The sequence below is a fragment of the Peromyscus maniculatus genome, chromosome 15 (genome assembly GCF_049852395.1).
Source record: "Peromyscus maniculatus bairdii isolate BWxNUB_F1_BW_parent chromosome 15, HU_Pman_BW_mat_3.1, whole genome shotgun sequence".
Taxonomy (NCBI): domain Eukaryota; kingdom Metazoa; phylum Chordata; class Mammalia; order Rodentia; family Cricetidae; genus Peromyscus; species Peromyscus maniculatus.
Window position 1 is genome coordinate 67,909,556 of NC_134866.1, and position 21,965 is coordinate 67,931,520.

Sequence of the window (21,965 nt, forward strand, 5' to 3'; positions counted from 1 at the left end):
ATTTAAACTCAATTATTTCAAACAAAGACATTAGGTTCTTCAGCAGACTGATAGCTTGGATGTTGGATCTCATAATTAATTGCAAAATTTTATGTCAACAGAATCCAGCTGCATGTGTTAGGAAATGCCAGCAAATGAAAGGATATCCTCCCGTCTACTGTCGTTTGACATGACAACTTATCACAAGATTTTTGTTTACATGCCATATTCTGAACAAGAGAGATTTTGCTAATAGAAGTGCAGCTACTCAGTAATACATCTGAATCCATAAAGAGTTCCTCCGTGGTCAGCACAGGCCAAATCCCTACCAAAAGTTCTTTAAAATTCTATTAAGTAAATACAAATTAGATATGCAAGGGTGGTAGATCCTAGATGTAGCATTGCTCTGTGTCCTTTTATTCAGCAAGTATTTACTCAAAAATAATCTATGAAGAGATATTTTCTGTCAAATTAAACAGTTATTGCCCTACCAGATGGCAACAGCACTTTATATTTGCCATGCATGGCAAATGATCTTCCAGTAGAACCAGCAAAAAGACAACCATATAGTTTCTGTTGTTTCTCTTTGAAATTTATTATTGCAGAGAGGGCAGAGGAAGCCCTGAGTGTGAAGCTCTAAGCGAATGTGTATTTTGATATGGGCATGACCATGTCAAGACCTCCCAAAACCTAAAGCAATGGGACAATTGGCTAGGCTAACATGAAACAAGTTCAAGAGAGGCTGTGAATCTCTCCTTGGAAGAAGGAGTGTGAGATCCTGAGTGTCGATGGAAGACTGACCAGTGCATGCAAAGACCTGGAATCTTTAGAGTCTGAGAGGGCTTGCATACAGAGACCTCTTTCAGAGGCTGGCTAACTCACCCTCCTGTGCTGTATATTTTGAACTGCTAGACTGGAACCTGGCAGATAACCTTCCTCGATTCCAGCTTCACCATTTCTGTTTCTGTGTTAACTTCATTCCCTCTCACCCTAGCCGTGGTTCAGGCACTCAGGCTGTGTGGGTTGCTTATCATCATCATCATTATCATTATCATCATCATCATTATATTTGCATGGGTTTTTACATGCATTTGTATCTGTGCACCACGTATGTGTCTGATGCCTGTGGAGCCCTGAAAAAGAGGGCACTAGATCTCTGGACCTGGAGTTACAGATGGTTGTTAGCCAGCATGTAGGTGCTGGGACTCAAACCCAGATCCTGAAGACTACTCAGTGTTCTTAACTGCTGTTCCATCTCTCTAACCTCTGTTGTTTCTATTAATCACCACCATACTGCCTTCTGCTTTACATGAGTACACACACACACACATACACACAAATATGCATCCAAAAACACCCCCACACTTGATTATACTCATACTTTATGCATCCCACACAATAAATAATAAAGTAATACTATTCTTAAAAATAAAATTGTTCCAGGCGGTGGTAACACATGCCTTTAACCCTAGAACTTGGGCAGCAGAGGCAGGCAGATCTCTGTGAGTTTCAGGCCAGAGTAGTCTAAGAGCAAGTTCCAGGACAGCCAAGGCTACACAAAGAAACCCTGTCTCAAATTAAAAAAATAAAAAAATTAAGTTACTAATTTTAAGTACAATGTGCACTATAAATAAGAAAGTGAACAATCTTACAGAGGGATAGGACTCAATAATCATCTTTGTTTTTCTTTATTAGGTCTTTCAAGGCAATTTTGACAACGACACTCACAGGAAAAACGTCATCGACCCTCCCATTTATGCTCGACAAATAAGGATCCTTCCTTGGTCCTGGTATGGAAGGATCACTCTGCGCTCAGAGCTGCTGGGCTGCACAGAGGAAGAATGAAGGGACTACACATCCCATCACGCTTTTCTTTATTTCCCTACAAGCATCTCCATGAAATGAACTGTGCAAAGTCTGATGGAAACTGAATGGCTTCTCTTTTTCTCATGAAAAAGTGTTCAAATTTATGGTAGGCTACTAACTGTCTTCTAAGGGGGTCTAAGCCTGCCTTTTCAATAACTTAATTTTGTTTTTATTGCACAACTCTCTTAAGTCACATCACCCTCTCTGTGAATTACTGTCCTTGTTCTCTGAATTATGTACATTGGCTGAAGTATAGTCAGCAAAGCATGGCCTCCTTTTACAGCAAAGGTAAAGAAACTCAGTTATCAGATGAAAGAGTTGGGAGAGATTTCATGGTTACCGTTCAACCAACACTTAGAAAACATTCAATTTTAGCAATAAGGGTTTTTTCCTGTAATGAATTGGATTATCTGGATTGTTTCCCTGTGCCTAACACTGTTAGTGTTTATTACAGAGATTTGGAGAAGACTATATGATATGCAGTACCAATCAATATAACAACTCTATTTTTATTTTCTTTACTTCTAATAAAAAGGAAGTTCTTTACGTTCAAGTTTATATTATTTATATGTGACATAAATAGGCTATTATTTTTTCTCATTGAATTTTCCCCCTGTATTTAACTGGAAGTGTTGTGTTTATTCATGTACAAGGGACATCTATTAATATACATTGAACATGATTGGATATCAGTAAATGGGTCTGTATTTAATATAAATACATTTAACCTGAATTTTCATGTTTGAAGGAAGCCTTATCTCATTCCCTAAGGCTTCCTTTTCTGAGACTCCCTTATCATTTAGTGAAAAAGAACAAAACTATCATGACCCTGGAATTTAAATCTTCATTTCTTTGAAAGAAGAGAATCATTCTCTATATATTGAAGATATTAGTAAATGTACATGAGCCTCATGCTGCACAGCTTGGCCGAGTGTTCTCAACATTTCTTTGCAGATTTCCACGTTTCCTGTGAAAATAAAATTTCAGTGCTGTTTGAAATCAGTGGTAGCTTCTCGAGAAAGCACATTGCATAATTATTGGTGAGAAGCAATGCATTCACTAATGACAAAGTCATAAACCATTTTCAAGATGAAAATTGATTTCTATTTCTTTTGCTTCAAATGTCCTAGAAAAAAATAAACAATTCTCATAATAATTTGTTATTGATAATGGCAGCAGCATCGACATATGTCTAAAATTAAAACTCAGGCTGCCTCCATAAATGTCCTCCACATCTAATTTATAAGCTTTACACGTATTTATTTTATAAGGCCCAGACATAGAATGACTGGAGTTTTAAATTGAGGGTTCAGGAAAAGAAAGGGCGGTATGTATGTGAAATGCTAAAGTCCTGCAAACACGGCTGTGTCTTATTTTCTTTTCCCTTGACTGTGTGTGCTGCATAAGGAAAGGCAGTGTTGTCGCGTCCTGTCTGTCCATGTGATCACAGCTCCTCTCAATGATGTAATTATGGAGTGGTCTTCAATCACGGTGAAGAACTGAAAGAGAAAGTCAATCAGATTGCCATTTTAAATGACAGCAAATACATTGCTCTGTGGTGGCTGTCAGGCCAAATGTTTGCCCCATGCCCACATGCTTACTATATCAGATTTGTTAATAATCCTGTTGATTTTCAGTATATAAAATGCTGAATACTTATCAACATTTTCCTAAAACAAAATTGCTATGTCTTGAATACTGTTGTCCTAAATAATGTTTAAAATGATCAACATAGAATGTTTAAAATAGTATTTTAAATTAAAATAGCAGTACATAGAATTACTTAGGTCCTAAAAGTGCAACACTTACTGACTAGCTCATGGTCCTTGTTTCTGTCAGGGATAACGGTACTACTAAATCTGTAGGTGTTTTTCTTCGCAGATTCTTTATCTTTAATACTAAATTCTAGAAATTATAAATAATATTTTGTGTTGAAATACTTTTTCAAAACTATTCTTGGCTTCATGTGATACTTTAAATTTTGTTCTATTGATACCTGTTTAAAATTTGTTTGCCCAATGAGTTGGTACTAATGATACTTGTTCCTGTTCAGAAAGTCAGTGGACGGTTTGCTCGCTTGTACACCCTCTCTGCTCAATGTGCTACTCACAACATAGCATGCCCAGTGCACATGCATCTGTCAGCAAAGGATGCTTACACAGAAAATAATGACAATACTGGGAAGTTTAGTGTTTGCGTCAGTTGTATCCACGGCTTCAAGCTGAAACATTATGTTTTAATTGAATTTTGTTTACAAGCAAAATTTTACAAATACAGAAACACAGAAGAATTACCCAGTCTTCGCTATATTACATAATTATCACAAGCTAATTGTATGATTTAGGAAATTACAAATGACTTAGCTATTAACATATCCATTTCATGTATATTCCAGTGTAATCATCTGTCACAGGCACTAATTCCGACTCTAGGGTTGACTTTCTCTTTGTGAATGTCTTCATAAAGATAGGTATGAATTTTGAAGACCAGGTATTAATGACTGTATCTTTGCTAGACAACAAATTATGAGATATAACATTGAATGCTGGCATCTGGTGTGTCTGTAAGGACAGAAATAACTAAGATACACATAACTTTTGTAAACTTTCAAACTGTGTAATATCCCAATGTTGTTTTTTTCTTTGTAGATATACTTAAATCATGTAGGATGTTGTAAAATCAGTATGACTCTGTCTAGTCCTCAAAGTTAAAATAAACTTTTGAAACTCGGTGTTACTTTTGAAGTGGTTGTAATTGAACATGTTTCTAAGAACACACAACTTGTCTGTGGATGCACACTAATCTTAACCGTATACTTCACTTAATTTTTATTTAATATCAATGAAAACAGGCAAATCAAAAAATAGAGATTCTAATTGTTTTCAAGTATAAGACTGCAAAAACATTTTACCCGAGATTATTAAAATGTATAAATCTGTCTATACTTTTTAATTTGCAGAAAATTTGCAAACTATTAGTAATCCAATCATTTTCTCCTCATGTATACTTAGAGCAGTGTAGTACAAGACTAATAAATCTATTGTTATTCATATGTTATTTTTTACTGCTTCTATTATTCTTTCAGTTGATAATGCTCAGGAGTATATTGAGGGGAACACATTGATAGTAAGGAATAACGTGACATTAATGTATATTTACCTCTAACTCCAGTTATTACTTAGTAGAAGTCTGAACACGGGACTTTTTTATAAACTCGTTCTGGCTCTGTAGAAGTCATCAGTAAAATAATCATGTATAATCCCTACACTTTAATACTTTATTAGGATTCAAAAATTAGAGTAAAACTCAAGATACTAAAAGCTGTTTTCTTCCAATATCTGTGAATCTCTGCTAGATCAAGTTTCATGATTCTGTGTTCCCACATGCTCCTATTTAATTGCATTTTAATATGAATGGTTCAATGGGGTTTCATTTTTGCCTAATGTTTGCATACACAAACATACATAAATGTACTTTTATTAAGTAAAAACAATTATGAAAATATTCTCAATAAGCTTGATAGTGAATTATGAAAACCACTATATGGGGTAAATTTTTATTATGATAGCAGGTTATTGAGAGGAAAATCTCCAACTAGGAGGCTTATAGAGAGCAACTGATTCAAGACACAAAAGTAAAAGGAACACTTAGAATTCCAGGAGAAAACCCTGGTGAGGAGGATACTTCTCAGAGAATGTGAGCAATAAAGCATGAATTGGTACAACCTAAAAAATTTTTATCTACAATTTCAGTTTTGAGTTTTGAATGTATGACTAAATAAAGGGTTTTTTTTTTTTAATTCCAATAAGAAAGTAAAAAAGTTACTGTCCAGAATGCAATGCTTTTCTATGGACCTCTTTAGCTCTTTGTTTCTTCCTTTTCTCATGTGGTCTTCATTTACCATGGTCTCCTATTCCTTGTTCTCCCTCTCTTTTCTTGATCCAGCTAGGATCTCCCACTCTCTTTCCCTCAACCCTTGCCCTTCATTGCTCCCACTCATGTCCAGGCTGTTCATGTAGATCTCTTCCATTTCTCCATGTCTTTCTTGGGGTCCCGTTTTCCAGGTAGCCTCACTGGTGATGTGAGTAGCAGTCCAGTCATCCTTGTTCCACATCTAGCATCTTCCTATGAGTGAATACATACCATATTTGTCTTTCTGAGTCTGGGTTACCTCACTCAGGATGATTTTTTCTAGATCCATCCATTTGTCTGCAAACTTCATGATGTCATTGTTTTTCTCTGCTGAGTAGTATTTCATTGTGTATATGTGCCACAATTTATTTATCTATTCTTCAGTTGAAGGGCATCTAGGTTGTTTCCAGGTTTTGGCTATTACAAACAATGCTGATATGAACATAGCTGAGCAAGTGCTCTTGTGGTATGATTGAGCATTTCTTGGGTATATGCCCAGGAGTGGTATAGCTGGATCTTGGGGAAGATTGATTCCCAATTTTCTAAGAAAGTGCCATATTGATTTCCAAAGTGGTTGTACAAGCGTGCATTCCCACCAGCAGTGGAGGAGAGTTCCCCTAGTTCCACATCCTCTCCAGCATAAAGTGTCTTCAGTGTTTTTGATCTTAGCCATTCTGACAGGCATAAGGTGGTATCTCAGAGTTGTTTTGATTTGCATTTCCCTGATGATTAGGGATGTTGAGCAATTCCTCAAATGTCTTTCAGCCATTTGAGTTTGCTCTGTTGAGAATTCTCTCTTTAGTTCTAAAGCCCATTTCTCAATTGGACTGTTGGTCATTTTGATGTCTAATTTCTTGAGTTCCTTATATATTCTGTATATCAGTCCTCTGTCACATGTGGGGTTGGTGAAGATCTTTTCCCATTCTGTAGGATGTCACTTTGCCTTGTTGACCATATCCTTTGCTCTACAAAAGCTTCTCAGTTTCAAGAGGTCCCATTGATTGATTGTTTGTCTCAGTGTCTGTGCTACTGGTATTATATTTAGGAAGTGATCTCCTATGCCAATGCGTTCAAGACTACTTCCTACTTTCTCTTCTAGCAGGTTCAGAGTAGCTGGATTTATGTTGAGGTCCTTGATCCACTTGGACTTAAGTTTTGTGCACGGTGACAGATACGGATCTATTTGCAGCCTTCTACACGTTGATATCCAGTTATGCCAGCACCATTTGTTTAAGATGCTTTCTTTTTTCCATTTTACACTTTTGGCTTCTTTGTCAAAAATTATATGTTCATAGGTGTGTGGGTTAATGTCAGGGTCTTCAATTCGATTCCATTGGTCCACATGTCGGTTTTTATGCCAATACCAAGCTATTTTTATTACTGTAGCTCTATAAAGATACCCCCACAAAAGACTGCTGGCAATGGTTGAGAGACAGCCGGGAATGACCTACTCTGGTGATGGGATGGCCAAACACCCTAATAGTTGTGCCATAAACCCCATCCAAGGACTGAGGAATCTGGATGCAGACATCCACGGCTAGGCCCCTGGTGGAGCACTGGGAGTCTAATTAGTGAGAAAGAGGAGGGTTTATATGAGCGAGAATTGTTGAAACCAAGGTTGGATAAAGCACAGGGACAAATAACCAAATGAATGGAAACACATGAACTATGAACCAAAGGCTGAGGGGCCCCCAACTGGATCAGGCCCTCTGAATAGGTGAGACAGTCGATTGGCTTGATCTGTTTGGGAGGCATCTAGGCAGTGGTACCAGGTCCTGGGCTTGTTGCATGAGTTAGCTGTTTGAAACCTGGGACTTATGCAGGGACGCCTGGCTCAATCTGGGAGGAGGGGACTGGACCTGCCTGGACTGAGTCTATCAGGTCGATCCCAGTCCTCAGGGAAGACCTTGATCTGGAGCAGGTGGGAATGGGGGGTGGACTGGGAGGAAGGGAAGGGGGGCAGGAAGGGAGAGAACAAGGGAATCTATGGATATTATGTAGAACTGAATAGTATTGTAAAATAAAAAAAAAGAAACTGAAAAAAAAGAATGCAATGCTTTTTATCTCTTTTTACCAATGTTAGTTTTTATAAAAATTAATGACCAAGGCAATTTATTGTTTATTTGTGAAAATATTGCTTTTTGAGATGCAAGAGGACCATGTTACTTGGAGTAAGGAGAAGGATTAAAGCATTTTGCCAGGGAAAATGTCTCAACTATGAAACAAAATGCGCTGCCACATTTGTCTTTACAGAGTCAGGAATGCCTAGAGTAAGTAGCAATTTCTCTATTGATTTTGAAGGAGAAAATAAGATGTTTTTGATTCTCTTTTAGTAGCCACCTATAATTCATACTGGGCATTTCACCATTGCTGCCAAGGAAAGTGTTTTCCACAGTTAGCAAGTCGCACTTACTCAAAGAGCTATTTCTATTAGCTGAATTTGGTAGCAGGAGGAGAGAACGCTTTTGGAAAGGGCATCTCATTTACTTTTTTTTTTTCATAACTTAGAGAAGTTGACTGAGTCATTTCAAAATCCTGTTTCTATGGAAAGATGGTATGTATGGTCACATCAGCAAATGGTCAGCGCATCTCACCATTAAGCATGGCATATGGTGATTGCCTCTGATACAATTTTGCTTTAATGTTCTTAAAGATATGAGTCATATTCTTCCATATTTATATTAAACTCCATCACACCCTTCATCTGCCTACACATCAGTGTGTTAGTAAGGAGGATGAACTGCAAGGTAAACTCAGCCCACTGCCATCTGCATGGGAGCAGCAGGGAGACCAGTGGTGCATTCCAATAACGTGTTCCTGTGGCCAGAGAGGAAAGGAGAACAATCAGGTAAGCACAGTGGTTGAGAATCAACAGGAAGATAACTGCAGTAGACTGTGTGCATCTGATAAAAAGAACAGCAATGATTTAAGTGAAAATCACACCAACTGACAGAATCTACCTAGAATTACACAATTCACAGTTTTCCATTCTTTGTGATATGAGAAAGGTTAAAAGGACAGACTAAATAAAATTAAAAAACATTTCCTTTCAGCAAAAAAAAAAAAAAAAAAAAAAAGGTCTACAGAACAGTGAATCTGACCAGCTGGATTGCCACTGTGCTTTTAGAAGCCAAAGTATGTTCGGCCCGGGCCTGAGGAGAGAAGTTATAAAATTAAATGAAGGGATTAAAGGTAGCAAATCAGAGAGGCAACAATATATATGCTTTGCTTACTGGGCTTTGGAGACTTTTTAACTTAGATATGTCAAGTAACATTTTTTTATCATTATTATTATTATAACATCAATAACATCTCCTAAAGAATCCTATTAAATAGAATAATGTTTGGGATATGTGACCTGATCCTTAAATAATAGTAAAATAATAATTCAAACTGTTAATGCAAACAATTAAGTGAGCTGAAACTTTGTGTGTGTGTGTGTATTTTCCAGAACACAAAAGAAATGGAGTGGTAGGAAGCGAGAGGACTATTTATAGCTATATTTTTATCAGTTATAGTCTTGACTGTGTATATGTTCTTGACACAATAGATCACAATACAGCTTATTTTTCTAACTCTGGGACACAACCATAAACATTCAAAACCATTTCCACATTATCACTGAGCTGCATTGTACACAGTCGGTGTCTGCTGGCCACAGGGTTTCTGAATGCTTAGGAGCCAGCGTGAGTTTCCAGCTGAATTAGATGGATCCTGTCAATAGGAAGTTGCTAGTGGCTTGGGCTGGAGAAAAGTTTGGCGCTAGAAGCCTGAGAGGATTTCTAAGAGGAAACTAAACCATAAGAAACAGAGATTTGTGGAGATTTCTTCTGTCTGGAGGGTAAGCATTTTTCACTTCTTCTCTATAAAGCACTCTGTTGGGATATGGACTTCTTCCCCAATCCACTTCCTTCTGGATTTTGCTAGGGAGTAAGCATCTGAGTGTCAACTGTGACCTGGAGGTAGGTTTTTCGTAGCATGGGTCAAGGCTAGTAGAGGTAGCCTTCCACTTGGGTTGAAACATAATACAGAGAGTGGTTTGACCTCTTGCCTTAATAGAGTTTAAAGAATTGTTAAATGGACTTTATACAGTTACCTCCAGTTTACAAATTTTAGTATAATAGCCTCTCACACCTTCATCCTAAGTTTCCAAGTATTCTAGAAACTCAATCTATTAAATATGTGTGCTGCTTCTCAAATTTAATATCGCATGCTTATACCTCTGAATTATTGCATTATGCTATAATTCAGGTCCTGTGAGATTAAAATTTATTTAGACTTTCTCTGGATTTATAAAGAAAAGCTAATATATTTTGTAAATAAGACAGTTCTTAAAGAGTTGGATTAATCTTCAGGAAACGATGAAGGGGATTCAACTGATGTTTTATTGGTGTTGTTGTTAATTATTAATTCAGAAAAGTGAAAGCACTTTTCTTGTACCCGTCAGTGTATGATGCTTTGAAAATACAGTGATGAAAAATTTTGATTATAGGTTCTCAGTTTTTAGGATAGAGCTAGAGAGAGAAGAGAAAGGAAACAAATATGATAACTTCTATTACAATAATGAAGATTCCCAAAAAAGAAAGAGCATAGAAATACGTTTTACTCAATGTAACAAAGAAGAGAAGGAACATTGAAGGAGATAAGTTGGAAAATCAAACATAATGAATAGCGAAATGTATTCCATGTTCGATTCATGCCAAGTCTAATAACAGTAGATTAATATGTCTTCTTTGTAAGAGAAGAAATGGAATTCAAAGAGCCTAAATTTTGACCAAGTTGTAGAATTTGATTTTTACCTAGATCTTAAGTCCACCCTGTGACAGTTCAATATGTCTGTTCTTGTTTTAACTCAATGTGCTTTGAAAATGTGCTCCAATGCATACCTGTTGCAGGAATCTTAAAGGTTCTTATTAATAAAATCAAACCCGAGGCCAGTTATTGGGGTCAATGCTGGTAGATCAGAGAGACAGAACAAGCCACAGCTATCTCACCTTGCCAATTCCTCAGCTGGTCCTGTTTCCTCAGACTGAAAGCTTCTGTGTCCTCATCCCAATGGCTCTCAGCTGAACTGCTGCTTAAAAGCCTGAATGCTTAACCAGCCAAATGCTGAACCAGCCAAATGCTTAACCAGCCACATGTTTAACCAGTCAAATGCCTAACCAGCCAAATGCCTCTAGTTTCTGGTCCTCATGCCTTATATACCTTTCTGCTTTCTACCATCACTCCCTAGGATTAAAGGCTTGCTTCCTGGGATTAAAGGCATGAGTCACCATGCCTGGCTGTTTCCAATGTGGCCTTGAACTCACAGAGATCCAGAGGGATTTTTGCCTCTGGAATGCTAGGATTAAAGGTGTGTGCTATCACTGCCTAACTAGTGGCTTTTCTGTTCTCTGACCCCAGATAAGTTTATTAAGGTACACAATATTTTGGGGAACACAATACCACCACACATACTAGAACAGACATAATTGTAGTGACATACCTCCAGCTAAGCAGTTATGAATTGTTTATTTTATAATGTCTTATATGGTCCTATACAATTTAATATACCTTCAATACCTAGTAATGTATTTGAAATAAGAAACCAATGGCTGAAAATTGATCACTACATAATTATACCTTAATTTAAAAAATGACTGACCAATAGACAATCTATTGAGATATATTTGATAGCATATTTTTTAAATGGTAAGTAACAAACTGAATACATCAAAGCAACAATTAAAAACATGATGACTTAATGATCTCTCTGTGGAAAGAATGAAATCCTGAGTTCCCCAGTAAAAAATGTTGACAACAACAATCTAAAGTTCAGTGTAGTTAAATTTACAGTGTTTCAATTTCTGGGAGCCAAAAGCACTCAATAAAATTATATTTTAGATTTTTAATTTCATCTTTCCCTGAATATTAACATGCTATGAACCTTTCTTGTAATGAGGGTAGTAAGGAGGAGCTACAGTGCCAGCCATACAGCCAGGAGAGTAAACAACTCATCCTCCCCAGTGTCCAGTAACTTCCAGTGATCTCTGAATACAGACATTCAACAAATTACATGAGGTAGTCACACTTTATTATAAAACTGGAAATTTGTAGGTGGTGCTACTTCACTGTAGGCCGACATAATGCTCTGTGAGCACTTTGAAGGTAGGCCAGGCTAAGCTCTGGCGCTGAGTGGATTAAGTGCATTAAGCACAATTTTACCATGGTGTTTTTGGTTTGCAATAGGCTTTTGGTCATATACACTCATCCTAGGTTGAGGAATAGGTATGTATGCATGTGTTCAAGTCAAACACTGAAAATTGGGCATGGTCGAACATGCCTTTAATCCTAGCACTCAGGAGGAAAAGGCATGCAGATCTCTGTGAGTTCAAGACCAGAATAGTCTTCATAGTGAGTTCAAGGACCATAGCTATGCAGAGAAACTCATCTAAAAACCAAAAAGAAAGAAAGAAAAAGAAAATAATAAGCACTAAAAATAGTGTTCTGTGGATCAGTTGGAATATGAAGAAATTCAAAGCTACTCTATCATCACTTCTACCTCCCACAATTTTCTGTTAGTATAATATTGAGTAGAAGAAAAGCTGCAAAGTAAATAATATGTTAAAAAATAAATCTGATGCTCACTTCTGAGAAGACTGTTTCTGCCACTCAGTATCCCTTAGTGGTCTAGGTTCTTTGTTGAGAACTTGCAGGCTTTCCTCCATCTATTTTGCCATGTCTCTTGTTGTCCATGTTCAGTTCATGTTTAGGCAGCGACATTGTGTGTGTAGCTTCTGACATTATTGGGAGACAGAATCTCACAGAAAACACTCTGGTCCTCTGGTTCTTACACTCTTTTTGTCTCCTCTTCCACAACGTGCCCTGAGCTTTAGGTGTCTTGCAGATGTATCCATTGAGACTGGACCCCACAACCCTGCATTTGATTGGTTGTGATTTTCTGTAATGGCCTCTATCTGTTGCATCAAGGAGTTTCCTTGATGAGGGATGAGAACTATAATCATCTATGGGAATAAAGACACATGTCTAGAATGTAGTTAGAGATTATGGTGGTTTAATAAGTTGGTGGTTGTTAGTTCTCCAAGATCCATGGCTTTACTACATCAGGAGAGTTGGCTAGATTTCCAGTACCAGGCATGATTTCCCTCTTGTTGAGAAGGTCTTAATTCTGATGAGAGAGTTATTGGCTACCATCATGGTATTTGCACTACTACTACATCATTAAGATTATTGTGACACACTGATTATTCAATACCAAATGGTCACCCCTAAAAACACACCTACAAGTTACATTTTACATACTTGGTTGTATTTAGAAATATATATGCATATACATGTATGCATGCAACAACAATGATAAAAGAGGACATGGATTTGAATGAGAGCAGGGAAGGGTATATGGGGAGGTTAGAAGGGAGGAAAGGAAAAGGGAAATGATGTATTTATATTAATCTAAAAAATAAAAAACAAAACCATAAACAAGGGTTTGGAGAGTTAGTTCATTCAGTAAAGTGTTTGTCAAAGTGTGAAGACCTTTGTGAAGACTCCAAAACCCAAGGAAAGTGGCTTCTGATCTTTCATAAAGGTTTAGACAAGCAGATTCATAAGGCTCACTAGTCAGCACAGTCGAGTGTTGTGGAATATTAGTTGAAGATGTGTTACATTTGTTTATGGTGTGAAATATTTGTTTCATGATGCAAAAATGTGTTGCATTCTTTTATGTTGCATTTGTTTAACTCCATAAGGCTATGTTACTTTGCCTGCCTAAAACACCTGATTGGTCTAATAAAGATCTGAACTGCCAATAGCAAAGCAGAAGAAAAGATAGGTGGGGCTGGCAGGCAGAAAGAATAAATAAGAGATAGAGAGAAGGGGAGGAGTAAGAAAGGGAGAAAAGAGGGGCCAGCCACCCAGCAACACAGCCGAACACAGAATAAGAAGAAAAGAAAAGATATACAGAAATAGAAAAAAGTAAAAGCCTAGAGGCAAAGGTAGATGGGAAAATTAAAGTTAAAAAAGTTGGCTTGAAATAAGCCAAGCTTAGGCCAGGCATTTATAAGTAATAATAAGTCTCCATGTATATTTATTTGGGAGCTGGGTAGTGGGCCCTCAAAGAGTAAAGAGCTTAAAAAATCAACAGCTACAGTCTAGTTGACAAGCTCCAGGCCAACTAAAGACCCTGTCTCAAAATATAAAGTGAACAGTGACTGAGGAACAGAACTGGAATTGACATCTTACCTCCATATGCATGCATGTATATCCCCCACAAACACACATGTGTGCATGTACACCCACTACATACATACACACATATACACACAAAGTAACTCTCATCACAAGAAAAGATCCAGTTTTTAACAATAAATAGATCATGAATTGTCTTTTTTGTTCCTTGGTAACTTTTCAATTAGTAGCATTAAAGCTTAATCAGTTACAAATAACCCTGTACAATCCCATGTAATCAGTAAATTAAATTGCCATACTTGCGCTAAATAGCAAATTCTGTCCATTACTCATCAGTGAACCAGAATAACCTGAAAGAATTTTAGAGAAATGTGACTGAGGACCAATCAACTCCAGGATGAAAATGTTTAAATATGGAATTTCTTTTTTAAAGTTGTGATAGCTCTTTAAAACCTTTGTACAATGTGTTTTGATCATGTTCATCCCTCTCCTTCATTTCTTCCCAACTCTGCTTCCCTTCATGCCCCCGCCCAACTTTGCATCCTTTGTTTAATTTTCTTCTGTAAAGTATTTTTATATTGAAATGTTGAATTAGCCAAGACTGGGGTTGACCAGGTGGCCAAGCAGGTCAAGACACTGGACACTCACCCCCACTGATGTTCTGAGTTCCTGGGAGCTCCATGGTGGAGGGATGGGACTGACTGCCCCAACTGTTCTCTGACCTTCACAGGCACACTGTGGTACATACACACACATATACAATATAAATAAGGAAATGTAGTAAAATTTAAATGGATTAACAAAGATGACTTTTTAATGCCACTTGTAGAATATGATTATTTCCTTCCAAAGAAGATTAATTGGGGACTGTAATAAAGAATTATCTATAAATCCAAATTAAAATGTATGTATCTTTGAGTTGTAGTCTATGGTTTATACTGTACATTATGACAAAGAAATGGATAGAAATGTGGTGTCATGTTTTAGAAAACCTAACAGGAGTTTACACTACAGCTTTCTCCAGGACACATCACTGAGAGAAGAGAGAAGTGGACTGCCATACCAAAGAGATAAATATTAAAATAATAAAAGGATGCATCACTTGTGTTACATACTAGTCTGAATATGCGTTAGCCTTTAATCACGTCAGAGGGAAGCAACAATTGTCTTACTCAAATCATATTTCTTATCTCTGGAATATCCCTTGACATTTTAAAATTTATGTAACACTGTCTAAATAAAAATGAAATTGGCCTCTATCATAATTTGAGCCCTGAAATAATAACTGTGACTGAGCTGAAATTTACCTTAGTGTCAGGAACGTTTATTTAGAAGAGATGCAGTCCAATGAAGTGGTTTCAGTGCTATGAGTTAACTTTTAATAAAAAGCAATGATCCATTTGGGAACTCTGTTCTTGCTATCTATTTTGTGGGGAAAGAGTTATTGAAAGGTTCAAACATTATGACATTATTCAAATACCAAAGGTACATAAACTTTAAATCATTTATTCTGTTTGATGCTTTGAATCTTATATAAAGTTTACTAATCTAACTCTCTTCCTTCTGTCCTGAAAAAGTACACTACACATACTACAAGATCCTCCAACATCCATTGGCAATGAAAACCTTCTCCCATTTTGTAGATATGCATTGTTGTACGGTACACCCAAGGTGGCCAGTTGTGAAAAGATCAGTAGATAGCGATCATCAAGTATCAAATCAGGTTTGTTTTATTGTTTTGCTCCAAAATGAGAATCTCAAAGCTGGGAATCAAACAGCCTTCCTGTGCCCAAATCCTCTCACAGCTCCTTATTTTATTTCCTCTAGAAAAATATATATGTCTGCATGTAGTTTTATATACATATGTGTATGTGCATATACATATATAAATACACTGCATTTATGTAGATATGTAGCAACATGGGTACACACCTATATTCACATACACCATATGTTAAAACTAATCTAAAAGCATAAGTCTCTGCATTTACTGTGTTTTTAATTTAACAATCACGGCTTGGAAGGAAGACTAACATGTCTTCTCCCTTCTATCGTCCCTCTCATGCTATCAAAGTACAAACCCAAAATACACAGGATTTACAGAAAAAGACAGATGAGGGCTGAGAAGGGGATGGAGAAGAGGAGAAGAGAGGCAACAGCTGAATAGGAGCGGGTGAGGAAGTGGGAGGGAAGGAAGAAGAGGGGAGGAAAGGGATGAAGAGAGAAGGGAAAGCAAGGGGAACACAGCAGAGGGTCTAGAATAACAACCTGCTGTACACAGCAGAGGGCCTGGAGAAACCACCTACTGTGCACAGCAGGGGGTCTGGAGAAACCACCTACTGTACACAGCAGAGGGTCTGGAGAAACCACCTACTGTACACAGCAGGGGGTCTAGAATACAGCCTACTGTGCACAGCAGGGGGTCTGGAGAAACCACCTACTGTGCACAGCAGGGGGTCTGGAGAAACCACCTACTGTGCACAGCGGAGGGTCTGGAGAAACCACCTACTGTGCACAGCAGGGGGTCTGGAGAAACCACCTACTGTGCACAGCAGAGGGTCTGGAGAAACCACCTACTGTGCACAACAGAGGGTCTGGAGAAACCACCTACTGTGCACAGCAGAGGGTCTAGAGAAACCACCTACTGTGCACAGCAGAGGGTCTAGAATACAGCCTACTGTGCACAGCAGAGGGTCTGGAGAAACCACCTACTGTGCACAGCAGGGGGTCTGGAGAAACCACCTACTGTGCACAGCAGAGGGTCTGGAGAAACCACCTACTGTGCACAGCAGAGGGTCTGGAGAAACCACCTACTGTGCACATCAAGGGGTCTGGAGAAACCACCTACTGTGCACAGCAAGGGGTCTGGAAAAACCTACTGTACATAGAATCCCTTAATCCCCGGTGGTCCCAGGAGGCCATAACTTTCAAGGACTTATTCATAATGCTCCAGGAACGTTCATCGTGGTGACATCTTTTTATCGTCCCCAGCGCTAGAGATGTGCCAACCATAAGATGTCAGTGTGAGTCACCATTTAAATGTCTGCCGGTCACTCGGCCAAAGGGAAGACTGTTAGTTTGTCTAATGGGACAGATCTCTAGAAACTGTGAGAGGCTCTAGTGCACGGCCACTCCAGTGGAGGTACAGACGAATGAGGCATCTGGAGTGGATTCTCTCCCAGCTGAGGGAGAAAGGCGGCGTTGGGTCTTGCACTTTCTTCTTGGCTCTGCATTCATTCTTGTTTTAACAAGGAAAGGGTGGTTTATTGTGGAATAATTGCGGTCTGGATATTTTGGGACTAGAAAGGTTGTAGTTGAAGGTCTAATTTCCTTGTCGTTGGGATAGAAAACGCAGAGAGTCCTTGATGTGTACGTGAACAATACACTTGGCGCTCTTTTCCGAGTTTTCTTGGAGGAGGATGGATTGAGATTCTGACACGGCAGCACAGTAGCCACCTAGTCGGACCCACTCTGAACAGACTCCGGGAAATCTCGTCTGTTCGAGTCCCACCTTTCTGGCTTTAAGTAAGATGTATGAGAAGTTTATCCATTTTCTTCTCCTTCTTTCCTGGCGTTCATCAATTCTGCCATCACACTGAAATCTTTTCCAACGTAAACTTCAGTATCGTTGTGAGTGCTTCTAGAATCGGCTGTCAGATAACCTGGACTGGAGCCAAGCAAAGTGTCTTCTGTTTATTTTTTAACTCTCTTACACATCAGCTGACTACTTCCTGCCAATGACCTCACCCGTGAAGCCACTCTCTCATGCCTGTTTCTCTCTGCTTTATGTTTCCAGCTGGATTCCCGACATCTGTAACTAGAGATAACTGGAATGCCTGTCTCCCCATTAATCACAAAGTGTGGGGCCACTCCTATATGCTGCTTTTGTTTTAGTTTAGTTGGTTGGTTTGGGGTTTGGATTTTTTGTTTGTTTGTTTGTTTGTTTGTGTTATTGCTGTTGCTTGTTTTTCTTTTGTTTTGCTTGAGACAAGGTCTCACTGTGTAATCCAGGTTGGTGTTGAACCCACAATCATTGTGTCTTTTTCTCCTGACTTCTGGGATTGAAAGTTTGTACCACCATGCTGTTTTTACCCTGTCTCCATTGAAACGTTGACCATTTCCTTATTTCTACGGGGGTAGTTCCTTTTCTACTCAGGAAAGTGCACAATGAGAAAGCCTGTCTTTATCGTCCTTTCATTCAATGAGCAACTGCATTTCCAAGGGGCTGCCTAACACCCCCCCACACACACACACACACTCACACATGCTCCACCACCACTCACATGCTTTGCTCAGCTCCTTTCCTGGCACCACAGGGATACTCATTGAAGGAGCTCCCTCTGTTGGCCTGGCTCACTAAGACTGACCAGCACTGAAACTTAACAAATTGTTGACAAGAATTGTGGTTAGGATGTGTAGACATAAATATAAAATAACTTCTCAATGAGACTAGCAGAATAGAAGTTTCCATTTTGAAATATGGAGTAATGATCATCTCCTCTAGACTTAGTTATCATGCTACTTATGTCTAGTTCTTCTGATTGTTATGCAAGACTAATTTTTTTTGAAAAGCAGGTAAACATGGAGATCAGAAGGTGAGAAAACACATGGATGTGAAGAGAGTGTGATTCGATTACATGCTTATACAAAGTACTCTACAGTAAAGTAAAATCACACCTTTAATTTTAACTCATTTAATTTACTCTAATTTTATATCTTGCTGATTGGTGAAAGTATTTATCAGAGGGAAGCAAACCATAGAAATTAATGTCCCATAAGATCTTCACTGAGTATACACCATTGGGGTAGGGTGGGTCTGCTTCTATAAGGCAGGTAAGAACATAAAACATGTAAGTGATGGCAACAGCAGACATGAGCCAGTAAGACTTTTCCGTGGCTCTATCCATCTAGGTGGTTTAGTCGTAGAGCATCAGAACTGGCAGCACCACCACATTACCAGCACCAACACCTGTATTCAGAGCAATGAAAGCTTCTGCTTCGGGCAACAAACTACTCCGTTCTGTCCATCTTGTCTGCAGTGATTTCTTCTCTTTTCTAAGCATGCCACTGGAGAAGGAGTCAGCCAGCTACGCAATAGCAAAATATAGAGATGCTATGTGTGTGTGGTGTGTGTGTGTGTGTGTGTGTGTGTGTGTGTGTGTGTGTGTGTGTGTGTGTGTGTGTCCTGTACCCTTGTTCCACTTATGGAGTATGCTTTTTATAGCCCCTCAAAAATCAGAACAGATTGTCATTTTGTTCAGAGAAAGGCTTGCAGTTGCATTGCTAAAGACTCCTGGTGGGCTCTTTCAGTTAGCAATATATTTTGACCTAGCGAGCTTTTTATCTCTGCCTCGGTAACCTTCACCTTATCAGTCAGCAGGAGCCAGCCGTCTCCCTTCAGGTGCCGTTCTGACAGGCACAACAGACAGCCCGGTGCTGCCTATCAGAGATTTATCCAGTCTTCCTTGCAGTGAGGATGCTTTCTGGGGCTGTTTACTCTGAGCGTAGAGGAAAAGTCCGTGCTTCAAAGATTGAGCCGCTCTTTCCTGCAGTCAGAAACAGGCTGGAAGAGCACACTGAATTCAGCATAGCAACCAGATTCCTTCACCCCCGCATTAGAGTCACGCATGGGGGTCTTCTAAAGTTACACGGTGCAGTATGCAGGCAGTATCTCTATATGAATGCAGTTGAAAGGAGATTCAAAAGTAAGGATTAGATGGAAAATATCGCCTCCTAACTATGCATGAATTTGGTTTAGAACTGTCTGCTCGAGGTGTACAGAACGACTGCAATAAACAGGCCATTCATAAAGTGCAGAATGTGTGTTCATTGTGGCCACATATTTTTCTTAAAACCTTTAAAATTATACCATGAAGAATTTGGGCATGAGTCCATTTCAAACCCTGGTTCTGTCTCAGGGGTGGCCAACATAAAGATGTGTGCCAAAATGCCATGTCGGTTAATTTTATGACCCCTTTCCCTACCTCATTTTTTTATTTATTTGCTTCTTCTATAAAAATCTCACAATATGATAGTCCTATCCACACCTTCAGAAAAAAAAAATGTAAACCAAAATGAAAGTCATTACTTAGACATGAGCTTATACACACCCAAGTCACATCTTCTCTTTCCACAAAATATGATATTGGATTCTTGATATTCTCGTTTAATAAGGTCACCAATCTCTATGATATAAACATTGAAAGAGTCCATTGTCTCAGGCTATGGAAGAGGTCGAGGAAAAGAAATTAATTGACAAATAAATATTATGTGAAATGAGAATAGATAGCCCTAATATTTATTGTACTTATGGTGTGCCAACACTAAAGAAAAAGTTCATATGTTAATCTCATTTAATTCTTTGAGGAGGCTTATGAGGTCGATAGTAATATTATTTCCATGCTATACCTGAGGTAGTTAATGCAAACAAGTTTAAGTATCCTGCCACGATGGAACAGACCCAGGCCATGAACTTGCATGACTTGAGCTGGATTTCATGTTTTAAAGCATTATACTAAGTGACAACTATTAATTAATACATTCATTAAATTGTCTGCCTTCTATACTGGACTATTTATTCAGAAATTGGAAGAAAACAAAAGTACAAATAGAGCATCTTTTCCAGGAAGAAGTTTTAGCTGTGAAATCAGTTTGTAGCTTTAGCTTTACAGTGTGTTTTTCCTCATGGTCTCCTTCCACATAACTAGAATTTATAAACTCCATCCCATCGTGTCTTTTTCAAGTCGTTTGACTCAGAAGAATGCTTTTACATGGAAATTAGATTCTTTGCAAATGGTGACCACAGAGGATTTTAACATCTTTGTGCTCAAGATAAAGCAGGAGACACATGATAAAGCAGATTAAACAAAACTGTGAATAGTCACCAAACAGGCCTATGGAGTCGATGGTGTCAGGAAGTAAGGTCAAAGGAGCTCTGAACAGCAGATAAGCGGTGGGACAGATCTACTTCTAGTGAAACAGGCCATGTCTGTTTTCAAGGATTACAGTGCCCCATTTCCTCCTGTATTTCATGGGGCTTGTCTGCACACTTTATTTTTCAATGTTCTAGGTATATACAGTAGTGAGTGTAGTCTCTCGGTGACTATTTTTTTCTGCTTCAATCCATTAAGCAAAGACATTTTCCTCAGGCTGTTTGGGTCCTTGGTCTCCCTTTCTCTTGCTCCCCACCCCACTGGCACAGGCATGCAAGTAGAAAAAGAATACGAAGCACCTCAGAACCTTCCCTTCCCATCTTTGATGACACAACTTCCAGCTCATTCAGCGCTTCACTCACTCCTGAATGAAGACAATATCTGGAACAATATCTTCATCCAGGTTATTCACCATTCATTTTGCCTGTGTTACAGCTAAGGGCAGAGGGCTGCTGTGTACTCTACTTCTGGGCAATGAGATGGCGTGAGATGAGCCCTAGCGAGGCTATGGGGCAAGGAGACACGGATAAGGGCCTCCCACACTTGCATCCAGAGGATTCTGGGAGCACTACAGAAGTTAGGTCTACCAGGGAAAACGTTGCAAGAAGTCCAGAATCCCAGCAGTGAGATAGTAACCTTGGAGTTCCCTGTTCAAGAATTAGTAGAAAGAATTCTGAGAAAGGGCCAAGGGAGATAAAGAAGCATTTATTCTAAGAAAGGGGTGCAGTATTTTTGAAAGCACCCACTGAAAGTGTTAGGTAAAGTGGGAGGATCTGAGGGTTGGAATAGGATACCCACAATCAAGTGACAGAAAAGTGAGCTGACAACAGGGACTGCATATGGACTTCGCAGAACTTGAAATGCCATCCTCAGAGGCAGGGCTTAGGTATGAGGAGCCGGTGAAGACCTTTAAACTGAGCGCTAGAATGTCAGATCTGTTATCCCAATGAAGGTCAAAGTAACAGTGCTTAAACAACGTCACAGTTTAGTCCCATCTCACATAACAACTGAAATTAAAAAGCAGTCCTGTGCTTATGGGGTTGCAGCTCGTTGTTGGAGTCTCCGGCATTTTCTGTCTGGCTGCTCGGCTTG

The 21,965-nt window shown here is 38.8% G+C and overlaps 1 protein-coding gene across 1 annotated transcript in view; it reads left to right on the forward strand.

Moving 5' to 3' along the window:
- Positions 1-4,576, forward strand: part of Edil3 (EGF like repeats and discoidin domains 3) — a 450,159-nt gene extending 445,583 nt beyond the window's left edge. Inside the window, exon 11 of the mRNA XM_006980462.4 lies at positions 1,675-4,576. Coding sequence (XP_006980524.1) covers positions 1,675-1,824 — 150 coding nt within the window. The 3' untranslated portion in view covers positions 1,825-4,576. The remainder of the gene's footprint in view (positions 1-1,674) is intronic.
- The last annotated feature ends 17,389 nt before the right edge of the window (positions 4,577-21,965 follow it).